Below are 14,514 nucleotides of genomic sequence, written 5' to 3'. Positions count from 1 at the left end.
CTGACAGGAAATGTAGGCCATGCAGTACAAGACTTCCAAAGAAGACCAAAGGGCGCCCTCAAGAGTTGAGATCTATAAACGGCATTATATTTTTCATCCCACTCAGGCCTTAACCTTGCATGTTCGTAATCATTCACATCAAACCTAAATCCATCCTTTTGGAAATAGGACTGCTTTTTAAACATTGATATTAGATGTGCTTTATTTCTATGTGGCCTCTTTTAGAATTTCCATCTCGTATTTAAGCAAGTGTGTTCTTTGGCTACTTACCTCAGTTGAGATGAAAACATCTGCCAAATGTGAATGCAAAATTATTCAAAATCACTTACATTGGAGGAACAACTGAGCCTTTGAGTTTTGTCTCATGACAATTCATCAGCTGATAGCATATGATCCTCAGATTCTTCATAACCATATTCATCAAGGATCTGGCCCAATACCTAATTTCTATGTTTTTTCTACATCCGCAGAACTATTGTAAGAACCAGTAGGTTTCCAGTAAATTCATGGAAGTAAATTAACCATTGTGAGCAACATAGCAAATCATGTGATACAAACAACATGTGAAGTCAACATCAACATGAATCACAATTCCATGATGCAAATCTTAACAACTCAGCACCCATCGTGATTCTGTCGTGTCCTGCGGTCATTCTCACACACATCTCTATATCCATGACTTTGCGTCAACATGCCCCTCCCATCATTTGTCGAAACTGTACTGAAGGGGAAAAAAAAGTGTGTGTGTGTTGGAACAGAATGTGGATGCCATGATAGGCGTGGAGGACCTGAGACAATGACTAACAGTATCTCATATGAGCCATACAGGTGGGACGATAGGAAAACTGTGGGAGGCAAATCAAGATTTAGGAAATAGCACTGGGTGGGAAGGTAACACTGAGGGGTCTTTTTGAATGGAAGTAGCTATTCTCATAGAGCAACATGCTATCTTCTAAACCAAGTCACAATGGATGAAAAAAAAATGTGATGTACTCTGGAACAGGTCACTTGTTTGTCTATGTTCAGCTTCAAAGCCCTAAAGCTAAAGCACAACCTGGGAAAAACCAAGTGTGTGACACTACCCACAGAGAAAATGAAGAAGAGGAATGGGACAAGTTCAGTCTTGCCCCTAACCACGTATTTCTCTCCACTCTTCATCTCTTTGAGACCACACCCAGTGACTGAATTCCTTTTAAGACCTTGCCTCATACTCAACATCTTCAGAACAGACTAAATCTTAAATAGTTCAGACAAACAACGACTTCGGAATCAAAAGGTTAACTCAAAGGAAAAGCGTCTCACTTCAGAACAAGAAAAGAGCACCAATTTTAGAGGTAATTAATCGTGTTAAGTTTCTTTCTTTCTTCGGTACACATTGGGACAGTAACGTTATTGTTCTGGACATTATTTGTGACATATATGCAACTTGTTAATGCTGCTGTAACAAAGTCCATAAATCAAAAGTAATGCCAACTGTAATATGTGATTGGACTTCTACATAAGGAACCAATGACAGAAAATAACAACAATTTGGTTGGGCACGGAGACAAAGCATTTTTTATATATATATTGCTTTGAATGATGTTGATACTTGAGCTGAATTAACTAAAAGTAATGGAAAAAATGAAAAACCGTAATTACTTTGACTTTTTATCATAAGTTACTATATCAGCTTATTGAGAAAAATAAATAAGGCTGTTTCTCTTTGCTTTTAAATTTCAACTGAATTGTTATTTGTCTGTGTTTTTTTTCAAGGCTATATTATGAATTTGTTTGCCTCGCACAAAATAGAGTTTTTTTTCAGTGAAATAGTGAGTTCATGAAGGAAAACTATCACACAGTCTCAAGTTTACTGAATAAATATGAATGTAAGGTTGAAACTCTCAGCAAATCTCAGCCAGTTTTTCAAAGCCTGGCATAAAAACGAGTAATTCCTTTCAAAAATCACAGATGGACCAGAATGCTAGAGAGCGTTAGTCATACAGAAAACTGTCAAGCGACTTGCCATTGTCTAAAAACAGCAACAATTGCTGTTAGTCATTGGGTCTGTGCCCACTCACCTCCTGCCTCCGAATCTCTACGGCCTTATGCGAGGCATTCTCCAGTGCACTTACCTCTCCATGAAAGCAAATGAGGACTTCTGAATGCACATGTGTGTCTAGAGGGTCAGTGCTCCCACCTGGCTGTTGAATGAATGAATCATGCAGAAGTTACTGGAGTTTGTTTTGCTATGAAGAGCAACTTCTCTTTTCAGCGTGGGATATTGGAGCATGAGTTTTTGAAGTAAAGGTGACTGTGAAAGATACCGAGTACTCTTGAGTAAATTGGATTCAATTGGATTACGAGGGCAGTTTTAACAGAGCCAAGATCACATAAATGTATACCGTATAAAATAGGGTTTGCTGTGCTGATCCTGAAAAGTAGACTCCTGGGAGTGGCAGTCTATCAGTATGCAATAACAGCGGACGTGGGAGCCATCTTGGGCCTGTCCAGACACGAGTGAGACTTTAAGTTGTGGTTCGGTGGGACTTTATTTGCAAGAGTGGCTCTTGGCTGTTCATGCACAGGCCTGTCACAGGCAAACTCTGTGCCATGCAGCCTCCTCCTTAAGAGACATGCAAGAATGCGCCATGACACATGTGCCTTTCTTGGAAAGGCTCTTCTGGAGAATGTGCACACCTCTAGATTGTGACACATCTGTTCAACACACTTTCTTTAAGTGTGTTATAAACACTGTGTGGGAAATTAATCAAACGTTTGTTTCACACAGGGAAAAAGTTATCATACATAATATACTGCATTTTATTCAATGTATACTGGTATGACTTGAAGTTTGACATCGATTTCTCATGTAAGCCTCATCCTAAACCTCTTGTTCTCTCTCTTAGCATGGGTTCTGTTGGTGTGCACATTGTGTGTGTGGGCTTGGGGATCCTGGGCCTCATCGCTGGGATCGTTACCTGCATTGTTCCAAAATGGAAGGTGTCAGCCTTTGTGGGGAATAACATTGTGACTGCTCAGGTAGAGTATCTCAGAAATGATTCTTCTCTTCCTGTAACAAATTAAACATTCTTATGTTTGTCGTTTGTGACATATGAAAGTAAAACATGGAACATTACAAATTCCAACCAGATAAAATGAAACTGCCGTTAAGGCGTCCGTGTTGGTCAATCTGTACTACAGGAAAGTGTACACTGCTATTGGCATCCTGTAAATGACGTGCTTTAATCCCCCCCCCCCCTCCAACAGTCTCAGAATGAGGGCATCTGGATGTCATGCGTGACGCAGAGCACGGGCCAGCAGCAGTGCAAGCAGTACGACTCGATGCTCATCCTGAGCTCCGACCTGCAAGCAGCCCGCGCCATGACCATCATCGGCGGCCTGGTCCTCGTCCTCGCCCTGCTCATCCTCTTCGCCGGCTCCGACTTCACCACCTGTGTGCAGAATGAGGACGCCAAGCCCAAGATGTGCCTGGTGTCTGGAATCATGATGCTGGTGAGCGGCTTACTCCTCCTTGTGCCCGTCAGCTGGTCGGCCCACACCACCGTGACCAATTTCAACAACCCGCTGGCCATGGATTCCCAGAAGAGGGAGCTGGGAGCCTGCATCTTCATCGGCTGGGCCGGAGGCATCCTGCTGCTGCTGGCCGGGGGTCTCCTCTGCTGCTTCAGCCGCGTCTCTGGAGGCTCTGGGTCCGGAAGCACCGCCAAGTACTACAGCAATGGCGCCTCAGCACCCAATTACGTCTAGAGTCATCGGGCCTATGTGTGTCAAATATGGAGGGAGCGAGGTTGTTTAGTGTTTGTATTCGTGTGAGTGTCTGCGTCTGCTAGCAAGAGTGTTGCTCGTCAGGGGAAAAACAGATTAGCTAATAAGGAAGGACAGACAGGGGGGCATATTTTCTGAGCGCAAAAGCAAGGCCAGGGGATGAATATTTTCAAAGCTATGAGTTGCTAAAGCAGAATTATCTCAAGAGACCTACATTATATTCAAGTTCTAAGTGGAGATTGGGAGTACATGTGGGTAGGGTTGCTTTTCAAAACTGATGTATAAGGCTGTTTTTAGTATATGTCTTCTCAGTCATCAAAGGACAGTGTTGAAAGCTGACTCCTTTTTTGGACAACATGTCCTGAAACAAAATGTTGATAGGAACTGTATCAATGCACGATTCTCTGTAGTGTGGTGGGTCTGACTATTCTGGATTTGAACGTGATCAGCTAGATGTAATTGGACAGAATGGCACATACAGGCAAGCTGATGCCCAGTGTTGTATTAGCTGATCTTCCTCAGGTCATTTTTTTTTTATCTCAATCGTCCATAACATTTCCAGTTTAGTCATTTAAAATTACCAGCTACCAAAGTCAATTTAATTTGGCAGCTGTTCATTCAGGAATCTGATCTGATGATGTGTGTATATTCATGTGTAGTAAATCAGTAGATATCAGTAAAAAAAAAACCTTGATAGCATAATTAGTATTAGCGGTAGTGAGCAGTAGAAACTGTTCTGACCATGAAACCATATCCATGAAACTAATGCATGTAAAATTCAACAAATATCATGACAATTTTAATTTTAATAAAAAATGTTTCTGATCAAACTAGCATCTCCTGTGAGTTTGTTTATGTCATATGGATTGGAAACAGTGAATGAACAAATCTGACAAAAATTCCAAAATAGTCACAACATTTATTTTGATGTAAAGCATATATTAGAAAAAACAAAAGAGCTGATTGCACACGGAGCACTTCCATCTCTCCCTACATCGCACTCTGCATTCAAGCCTCAATATTCTATTTAAACATCTGTAACCTTCATTTTATCAAATCGCTTCACATGATTATTCTCTTCCTCTGTTCTACGTCCTGTTCCCTCCCTTGCCCCTGCCCCATTGGCTCCAATTATACACCCCTATTCTTTCTCCTTGGCTTTAGTCTTTGCTCTCTAATTCGCTCACTCGTTTGGTGAGCTCTTCAATCGTGGCTTTCATCTCTTTCATCTCGGCCTGCAGGGCCTGAAGTCCCTGTCAGAGAGAAGAGAAGAGAAGTACAAAAAAAAGGGAGGAAACCATGAATGCCACAAACCAATGGGAAAGTGCTTAATGAAACCTAATCGTTTCTGATGATCATCAAAGAATATCGAATATTGTCCTTACCGAGTTGTCGCCCTGGGAATGGGGGGAGGTGGAAGCTGTGGTGGCCAACAGGCTCTTGATCACTTTGAACTCTTTGGGCTTGCTGGCCACATACCCATCCTTCAAGGAGATCAAGATTGGTTGGCCATCTTTGCCATTAAACCAATCATCGGCTTCCACAGAGGGCTCTGGACCAATGGTGTCGGGAAACAGATCCTCTTGGAACAAGTCAGACTGCAGGGGGTGAAAAATTGTACGTGTTGTTGTACGGATATGGCGAAGAAAGATTATATGAGATAAACAAGATGGAGAGGTAAGCACTTGAAGACAGAGCCAAGTGACAAACCGAACAACAGCAGCATTAATGCAAAAGGCCGTCATTTACTACCTGCCCAGGCTGGCCTGTGAATGTGTACGTGAGGCAAACCTACCTTACGGGGGACAGTCATAACGACGGGCTCACATTTCCTCTCATGAAGTTTATAGAATCTGAGAAAGGAGTGACAGGATAGAGATAGAGTGTGTATAGAGAGTGCACACAAATATATATATATATATATATATATATTACAAAATAAAGTCAAATTAAAGAAATTGTTGTGAGCTTTAAAATAAAACATGGCAAAATCTTCACCTGGCAATCTCGCATTTGTTGACTTCGAGACCTCGTTTGGGCATGTAGCCCATGCCCTTCTGACTCTCCTTGCTGGTGTACATGGACAGGTAGTGGACGTAGGGGGCCTCGTCGGTCACCTCGAAGTAGCGGATGCTACTGTCCCCCTGCCGACCAGCCCAGGCCCCAAACAAACACAGGAAATCCCATTACCAACAATAACACCAGAACAATAAGAAAGTGAGATGCAATCTATTCAAGTTTTCGAAATCCGTTGCTGGGCTCCAAACCTAAACTAGTGAGCTCCACAGACAGGCCAAACACTCAGAGAGGAGGAGGAGGGGCAAGTGTGTGTGCTGCAGTAAAGCGGTTATGCAGCTGTAATCTGTAGCGCAGATATGATCACAAACATGCTTGAACACATCTCTTTCTCTCGTGTGATGCATGGGATAGACCAATGACCTGCTTACCGCTTGGAAAGGGGCGTGCGTGTGTGTGTGTGTGTGTGTGTGTGTGTGTGTGTACATAGTATGTGTGAATCTCTGTACGTGAGTGTGTGTTTCATGTAATGTGAGTGTGTATTATGTGTGTGTGTGTGTATAGTGTAGTATGTGTGTGTGAGTTTGACCCCTCACCTTTCCACACAGATACACAATGCCGGTGTCGGGATCAAAGAAAGGCAGCAGCACTCCACTGCTCGTGTCGAGCTCCTGAAGGGTGAGGGCTTCCGAGAAATTACTCTAATAAAACACATACCAAAACATGTGAGCAAGCACATAAACACACACACACACACACACACACACACACACACGCACACACACACACACACACACACACACACACACACACACACCCAAGCGCACACACACGCACACACACACACACACACACACACACACACACACACAAATACACATGCATGTGCACACACCCAAGCGCACACACACACACACACACACACAGACACACACACACACACACACACACACACACACACACACACACACACACACACACACACACAAATACACATGCATGTGCACACACCCAAGCGCACACACACACACACACACACACACACACACCCAAATCCAAATACACACCCAAGCGCACACACCCAAACTACACAGTGTCGAAATCTCTCCATGTTACTCCATGTAACACTGCTATGAAGACTCATGTAGGGTTTTTTCTATGGCTTTGAGAGGCACTTACTGGGTCCCAGAGAGCCACTTGTCTTTCGCTCATTTTGCTGAAGCCAGTGGTTAGGATCTTCCCGTCGTTCACAAACACAGCCCTGACTGGCCTCGAGCCCTCATGCGGCTTCTCCTTCTCCTGAGAGAGTAAAGGACATGCTTTTAAAACACTCTCATGCCTGACAGTATACTAACATGTAGTACAAGATTGGCCGAAATAACATACTGTAGTTCTGCTGTCTTTAAGCTATATTTTCATCTTCAAAAGATGGTCTTTCAGGCAGTACTTACACCAAACAACACGGTTCTAATGTTTGGGCTCAAACAACAAGCACATAAAACTGCATATTGGGAGCACAGAGGATTAGAATAATGGAATAAAGGAATGAAATGAAGGATGAAGAATGAAGGAATAAGAGAATGGAGGGAGGAAGCAGAAGAGTGAAGGGATCATACGGTGATGACGGTGCCCTTGCGCGGGTCGAGCAAGCGCAGCGTCTTGTCCTTGCAGGAGGTGAGGATCTGTGTGCCATCCCTGTTCCAGCAGACGCTGTAGATGAGGTCAGTGTGCTGGGTGTCCATCCTCACCACTGCCTCCCCGCGGGCCACGTTCCACAGGATCACCACGTTATCACAGCCTGGGGGGGGTGCAGAAGAGATGTGGGGTCAGAGGTGGTCGGCAAGGGGAAGGGATGGAGAGAAGACAAAATGGAGACGGTGTCAAAAAGTAAGAACAGAAACAACAGAGAAAAGGAGATATTGAAAAGAGGCACATGAGTTGAATTACAGCAAGCAAGAATTGGGAATTGGGAATATGGTGATGTGGCAATCTGCTCACTAGATGGAGCCACAGTCCCATCATTTAAGACTCAATCAATATCAAGTGGGTATTGTGTGTCCATATGGACACCGTAGAATGTGAAGATGTGTGTGCGATTCAATGTGTGTCTGCATGCATGCAATGGTCTGTGTGTGTATGCAGGTGTGTGCATGCATATGTGTGTGTGTGTGTGTGTGTGTGTGTGTGTGTGTGTGTGTGTGTGTGTGTGTGTGTGTGTGTATGTTACCTGCACTCATCAGCACATTGTGGGCTGTGGGGTGCCAGCTGAGGATGCCAACACGCTTGGAATGGCCCTCCAGTTTCACCAGCGGTGTTGTCAGGGGCGAGACCAGGCCACCGTCAGGCATCTCCCAGATCTACAAGACACAATCTCTGCAGTCACAACACATGCCTGGCCGCTGCAGCTGATGGCAGTTCTTTAGTACCAAAAGTTTGGTGGAGATTCAGTCTGAGAATGATCAGTCAAGAAACAGGCTTTATTCCTGCAGTGATGTGCATCAAGGGAGGTAGAAAGAGGTTTCACTCAAAAGATTCCCCAGATGTCTCATCTGGTCAGCCATTGAAACAGTTCAGTTTAAATATCTTTCATAGCATAAGGGGTGTCACCCCATAGCCCCGTCCCTCCATGAATATGTATCAGTCTGCTACCTCGGTTGACAATTTCACAACAATTGTTCACACATCAATTGTTGATACAAAGACACTTTGATATGACCGAGAGAGGAGGGGTGGTGAAAACACTTACTCACACCTCCCTTAGGGCATTTCATATAACAGGAAGTTCAACCAGAAACTATTGCATTTTAACCTAAGTCCAATTAAAAGCAACAAATTCAAATGAATATAAGATTAATTGGATTATTGATTATTGTCAATCATTATTAACTCTGATCCTTAGTCCTGATTTTGCAAGTTCTTCACAGCTAACATGCATGACTTGCAGGAGATCAGATATGCCAAAGATCGTCATGTGAGTGCACAGGAAGTGGACGGAAAGCTTCAGTTGTAGCTTGCGAGTGCCAGTGTCTCATGAAATAGAGAGTTGCTCAGCAACAGAGGTTAAGAGTGTGAGCATGTAATAGCTGTTTCTTTAATGAAAACAAAATAGAGTGAGAAAATTGGCTGCCAGAACAGTGATATATAAGTATGGAATACAATTTGATGAGGTTTTGTTCTGACTAAAACATGGCGATATAACCATGGTCCCAGTGCACTGTGGCTCCTGCGTGAAAGATCACTTCATTGAACTTGTTTGAAACAGAAGAGGGAGAACTAGAAGAACAGTCACTTCCCCCATGTTGCTCTATGCCTGGGAAGATGGAGTAGAAGGTTATAACCTCTCACCATGACACTGCAGTCCTCGGAGCCACTGGCAATGATGTTGTCATTGTGTGGACACCACTCAATATCCAGGACAGGTCCAGTATGGCCACATACAGTGGGGTAGGACATGTCAATGCGGCCAGACTGGAGAAGAAGAGAGAACACAAAGACAGGCCAAAAGAGGAGGGACAAAGGAGAGAGAGAGAGAAAAAAAAGAAGTCATTTAATTACAACAGAACATTGGATCCTTCACTATATGTCTTGCACAGTGCTTGAACATAAAAACAAACAGATACGAACACATATATGCTCTTAAAATGAGCCACGTGCTGCCGTGCTATGCTCAGAACAGAATATTTGTTTTCTGGGAAAGATTATTATTTTTCTCACATACACAAGAACACTAAATATTTCACATTGAACAGACATTTGGTCAGTTGAACGATGGACAGGGGGAAAGGGGAGGGATGGATTCGGCAAGGATACGTAGATAGCAGGATTAGATGAGAGGAACTGAGTCAGCTGATGTCAATTTTGTAGCTATGTCTCCAATTACCCTTAATGGCCACTAACTCTGTTAGTGTAGAGAAAACTGTACGGCAAGGGGGCAGGGTTGCCACTAAAAACTCCAGCAGAACGGAAAAAGTCCCCGTTCCCCTCCGGCTGGCTCAATCTGCCCTGTCTGGCCTGTGATCTCTACACACTCACTTACAGGGAATATGAAAAGACGAGACCAGTAATAAATGACAGCATTGCGATGGTCTCTGAAACCTCTCCAATGTATTTCATTTTAGATTTCATGTTTACAAATGATTCAAACTGATGGCTTTGGAACATTTGAGGAAGCATGCCGATTCCTCTCTGCTGCCTAGGCAAACAGTCATATTTCACATGAGAAGGGATAGTTTACATGTACAGGCAAACATACCATACATAAGCTGCCTAGTGCATCTGAGCTTTATTATCCCAACTATTAAAAACCTAGCAACACGTCCGTTCTGTCATGTGAGTCACATTACACTGTTCAGTGATAAACTATGTCTGCCACTGACTGCTCTGCCTCAAAGCCTGCCAGAGAAGCTGAGTTAATGTAGCCTCTTCTGAGGAACACAGGTGCATGTTGACACTTGCAGGCATCTTTTTAAAGCAGCAGTAAGGGGTTTTGGTCAAAAACTATCTAACTACAGAAAATACCTGCAAAAAGCCTTACAAACACCAGCAACAGCACAGCACAGCACACCACAGCACAAACAAAAAGCTTTCCTAGCATGCTAACTCAAGCCTTTTGACGATATAGTTGGTTGTGCTGTGAAAGCTTATTTTTAAGGTTTTGCAGGGTTGTCTGACCCAAAACACAGAACTGCATAGTGCATAGCTTAGGCGGCTAGTTGGAACGGCAGGTGCTTTCATCTGTCCTTTATATGGCCATGTACCATGCCAATTAATTTGAAGATGATACAAGTACTAGTTGCTTGTAGAAACATGCTTCAAAAAGTGACAAATTGTTGCATATAGTCTCTTTAAGGAGGCCATCATTAATTAGTAAATCTAAAGTGTTTTCTATTGCATTAAAAAAAAAAGTTGAGAATTTCCCTACATAACCGGAGCAAATCCTTACACGACACATTAAAGATATTCAGTGATTTGTCCTCCATGAATGCTACAACTACTGCACAACATTTGAAATGCTGATAAGCTTGTGGTCTTTCAGATTGCCGTTTGTAACTTCACAAAATGGAGCCCTCATTCTTTTTGTCAGTTTTTTTTTCTCTGTGTGTGTCTCTTTCGATCAGTCCCTTGCCACATCCTGTGCAGACGAACTGACAGAGAAGGGCACCAAATATGGCAAAGAACACAATGTGACAAGAGCGTAGAGCAAGAGGTAGAGTGACGTTGCTATAGCGAAACAACGAAACGGGGAACTTCCTTATTCACCAGCACTTGTCATGAGAACTTTTGAAATTTGAATTTTCACAAATAGCAAACAACATCAGCGTTTGATAGAAACTCTGAATAAGATACTATAATTGACATAATAAGTTATTATCTCATTAATCACCTATAGCAAGGATCCATTAAATCAGTCTTGCCTCCCCATTGTGTGGGCCCATAAGAAGAAAGACAAGGAGGCAGACAAGGAAGAGCCTTAAAGTTATGAAGCAAGACCTTTTGTCTTGCAACAGACAATTACGTAATACCTTTGCAAATGTAGACACTTCAGCACTCAACTAAGACCAGTGGGCCGATTATCTGATCATGATGAAAGCATATCACCCTCCACAAGACTTCAAACACAGTGGGATGCATGTTTTCTTCCCTGAAATTCAACTGCAGTTGCCATTGCTGTGTCTTGACTCTATCTCCATCGCACTGCCTGAGTGAACCAACTGTAATGCACAATGCACAAAGTTGCATTGGGGAGGGCTATCCAATGGCTATCTATTTAATCGCCTGCATCCAGCCCACAAGCCCTTGTTTGTTCAACAAGGAGGGTTAGATTTAGCCTCTTTCATGAAGATGTATGCAAACAACATCTCCTCCATCAAGATGTGCTCTCAGTTTAAACTCTTAAACCTCTCTCTCTTACACACACACACACACACACACACACACACACACACACGCACACACGCACACACAGACACGCACGCGCACGCGCACGCGCACACGCACACGCTCACACACACACACACAGACACACACACACACACACACACACACACACACACACACACACACACACACACTCACACACACACACACACACACACACACACACACACACACACACACACACACACACACACACACAGTGAAACTGATGATGGGCCCACCTTGGTCAGTGGAAGCACAATGAATGCTCCTCCACCACTGGCATCCACTATCATGGCCACAAACTTGGGGTTGACAGTGCAGAAGTTGCTGTCCCAGGTCATCTGGGAGATCCTGATGTCGTCATAGCACTGGTCTGCCTTCACCCCCTGGCCGAAGACGTGGCGGAATTTACTGGACCGGACCACCTTTCGGGACATGATGACCTGTAGAGTGGGAGAGAGAGAGAGAGAGAGAGAGAGAGAGAGAGAGAGGGAGAGAGAGAGAGAGAGAGAGAGAGAGAGAGAGAGAGAGAGAGAGAGAGAGAGAGAGAGAGAGACTGGTTAGCATTTGAGGTGGGAGACCTAGGACACTGCATGTTAGAGATGTTTTTTCCAGTGAAACTGCCACTGTTTATCATGTAAAGAGTCAGGGATGTGGTGGAGTTGTGCAAATGAATGAACCAGGCCCTAGCCAGCTAACAGAGGGGAAAAAACAGGCTGTGCATATGCTGCTGTACAGGTGGTTGTGTGATTAAAATTTTTAAACACCTTACAAGAAATGGCTTTCAGGGAAAATGGAAAACAGAAGTATCTGTGGGTGTGTCTCTGTGTGTGTGGTATAGAAAGTATTATGACCATGCACACACTGGAGAGCTGCATCTCAATTATTTCTTTGGATTTTACAGGGGATAAACATAAATCAAACCAAGAAGGTTTTGACGCGTTTAGTCCCTTGAAGACCTAGAGCTCATAGACATAAGGAGCAGAGACAGATCACAAATTGGGGAAGGAAAGACTACTCTCAACAAAAGAGTGTAAGTTCCTCTTGTCTGGGGCCTCTTTTACGCCCCTGGGTGAACTTTTGTTTTTTCAATGCACAGTACACAAAATTGGTGCACAGACACATTTCAACAAATAGGTGCATATAGGTGCATAAATAAAACATAATATATAACATAATAAAATATGTATGAAAATAAAATAATGATAATACTAATTAAAATATGTTCCATATTAGAACGGTCAAGTTATGCATGTAATAATAATAATACTTCAAGAAGCTGAAAGACTAAGGGTTAACAGTTCTGTGGAGACGTTGACCTGGTGAGGCACTCAAGTGACAGTTAGACCACATCCTTGAGCGAGCTCTACTACCTTTCTGCTCTCAGCCTTGTCTTAACATTCTTCCTCACACACAGGCTTCTATCCGCTGCTTGCCGCCACGTTCAAGTTTATCTTTGCAATCTATTAAACAATTCTGATGTAGGCCCATAACTCGAGTAGCATTCACAACGTAATTAATCAAACGCATATTGCCAGGGTGCTTGGTATAACTATGGCAAAAGCCTATGCTTTTGTTTGAATGATGTTGAAGTCACACAAGATTTGCCATTAAGGTTGGGCTACTTCATATGTAGAGGCGCCCCTTCTTACAGTTCAGACATCGAGTGGTAAAAATAATCTTTCAGAGGAACTGTCGCAATTTCGTCCAATCCGAACAGTTTGGCGCCAAGGGAAATGCACTAATTCTATTATATAATTAGGAAAGTCCTGAGGATGTCCCACACGTAAGAGCAAGCGACGGAGAAAGAGACAGAGAGAGAGCGAGAGAGAACGAAGGCAATAAATCTATCATCAAGGATGTATTAAAAGTGAAGGCAGTTTGGAATTGCAGAAGACGGCTGTACCTGATATTTGCTGTGGGGGAGGGGATGGAGCAACAGTAGGTCGAGGTGAATCTGAGGGCCTCGGCTGTGTTCCGCTGAGAGAGAAAACCTAAAGTGAGCGAAAGCGAACAGTGGCGGAAAGATTTTAAAAAGTGATGGGGGAAGTGAGAGGTTGAAATGAAGATGGAAATGGGAGGTGTCTTTTCCTCTTTGACTTTCAGCACGACCAAAAACGAGCGACAAGTGACAGGAAGAAACCGTTGACGTGTTCTAAATTTCGACCTATTCGCGACGCGTGAGAAGTTGCGTTTGCAAACTTTATTGAGTAAAGGGAGAACTGGCAATTGCCTTAATTTCAATGCCACCAATGCAATCTATGTTGATGTTTATCGTGCTTCTGATCTACTTATATGGCAGTACTGAGTTGTAAGCCCCTGTGTTTTGCTGCTCTCATGGGACACATTTATAGGCTACTAACATAACCCTTTACAGGAGGGTATAGGGATGTGGACTTACTGCCCCACCACTAGAGTCAACTCAGCACCGGATCCAGAGCAAAATCACTTAGGGTGCATCAGAAAGAGGCACAGAGACACCCAGTCGCACACCGTTCAACGTGCGTTTTAATTGATGGTGCACCGTTCTAGTTGAGAGATGCAGTGCACCCTAATGCACTGGCTAAATCATTACATCAGTAGCCTACATAGTGGGCTACAGCGGGTGTATGACAGGCGGCCTTGCTCTCAAAGGTAGACAAAGACACAGCATGGAGCTTGAGAAATATAGCAGCATTGTCATCATTATTAAGAACCCATACTTAGGTTAGTGTGTAGCAACTGTCACATTCATCCACCATGTAAAAAGAGGAGTGGAAAAAGGACACATGCTAGAAAGTTTGGATATTTTAATCTGCCTTCTTGCCACAG

At 43.5% G+C, this 14,514-nt stretch overlaps 2 protein-coding genes across 2 annotated transcripts; one reads left to right on the top strand and one right to left on the bottom strand.

Moving 5' to 3' along the window:
- Window positions 1-622: 622 nt before the first annotated feature.
- On the top strand, window positions 623-4,598 carry cldni (claudin i). Its single transcript, XM_012824654.3, has 3 exons — window positions 623-1,334; window positions 2,889-3,021; window positions 3,250-4,598. Exons 2-3 carry the CDS (start codon window positions 2,890-2,892, stop codon window positions 3,748-3,750), a joined length of 633 nt encoding a protein of 210 aa, XP_012680108.2. The 5' UTR covers window positions 623-1,334; window position 2,889; the 3' UTR covers window positions 3,751-4,598.
- Window positions 4,599-4,667: 69 nt separating this feature from the next.
- Window positions 4,668-13,755, bottom strand: coro1a (coronin, actin binding protein, 1A). The gene is made up of 11 exons (XM_012824652.3): window positions 13,610-13,755; window positions 11,943-12,146; window positions 9,130-9,252; window positions 8,012-8,141; window positions 7,401-7,582; window positions 6,964-7,083; window positions 6,381-6,485; window positions 5,767-5,912; window positions 5,564-5,621; window positions 5,154-5,366; window positions 4,668-5,021 (listed from the first exon to the last, which is right to left on the bottom strand). Exons 2-11 carry the CDS (start codon window positions 12,138-12,140, stop codon window positions 4,929-4,931), a joined length of 1,368 nt encoding a protein of 455 aa, XP_012680106.1. The 5' UTR covers window positions 12,141-12,146; window positions 13,610-13,755; the 3' UTR covers window positions 4,668-4,928.
- Window positions 13,756-14,514: the final 759 nt, after the last annotated feature.

Source organism: Clupea harengus, chromosome 1 (genome assembly GCF_900700415.2).
Source record: "Clupea harengus chromosome 1, Ch_v2.0.2, whole genome shotgun sequence".
In the NCBI taxonomy this organism is placed as follows: domain Eukaryota; kingdom Metazoa; phylum Chordata; class Actinopteri; order Clupeiformes; family Clupeidae; genus Clupea; species Clupea harengus.
Note: the sequence above shows the minus strand (reverse complement) of the source record. Positions and strands in the feature narration are given on the sequence as shown.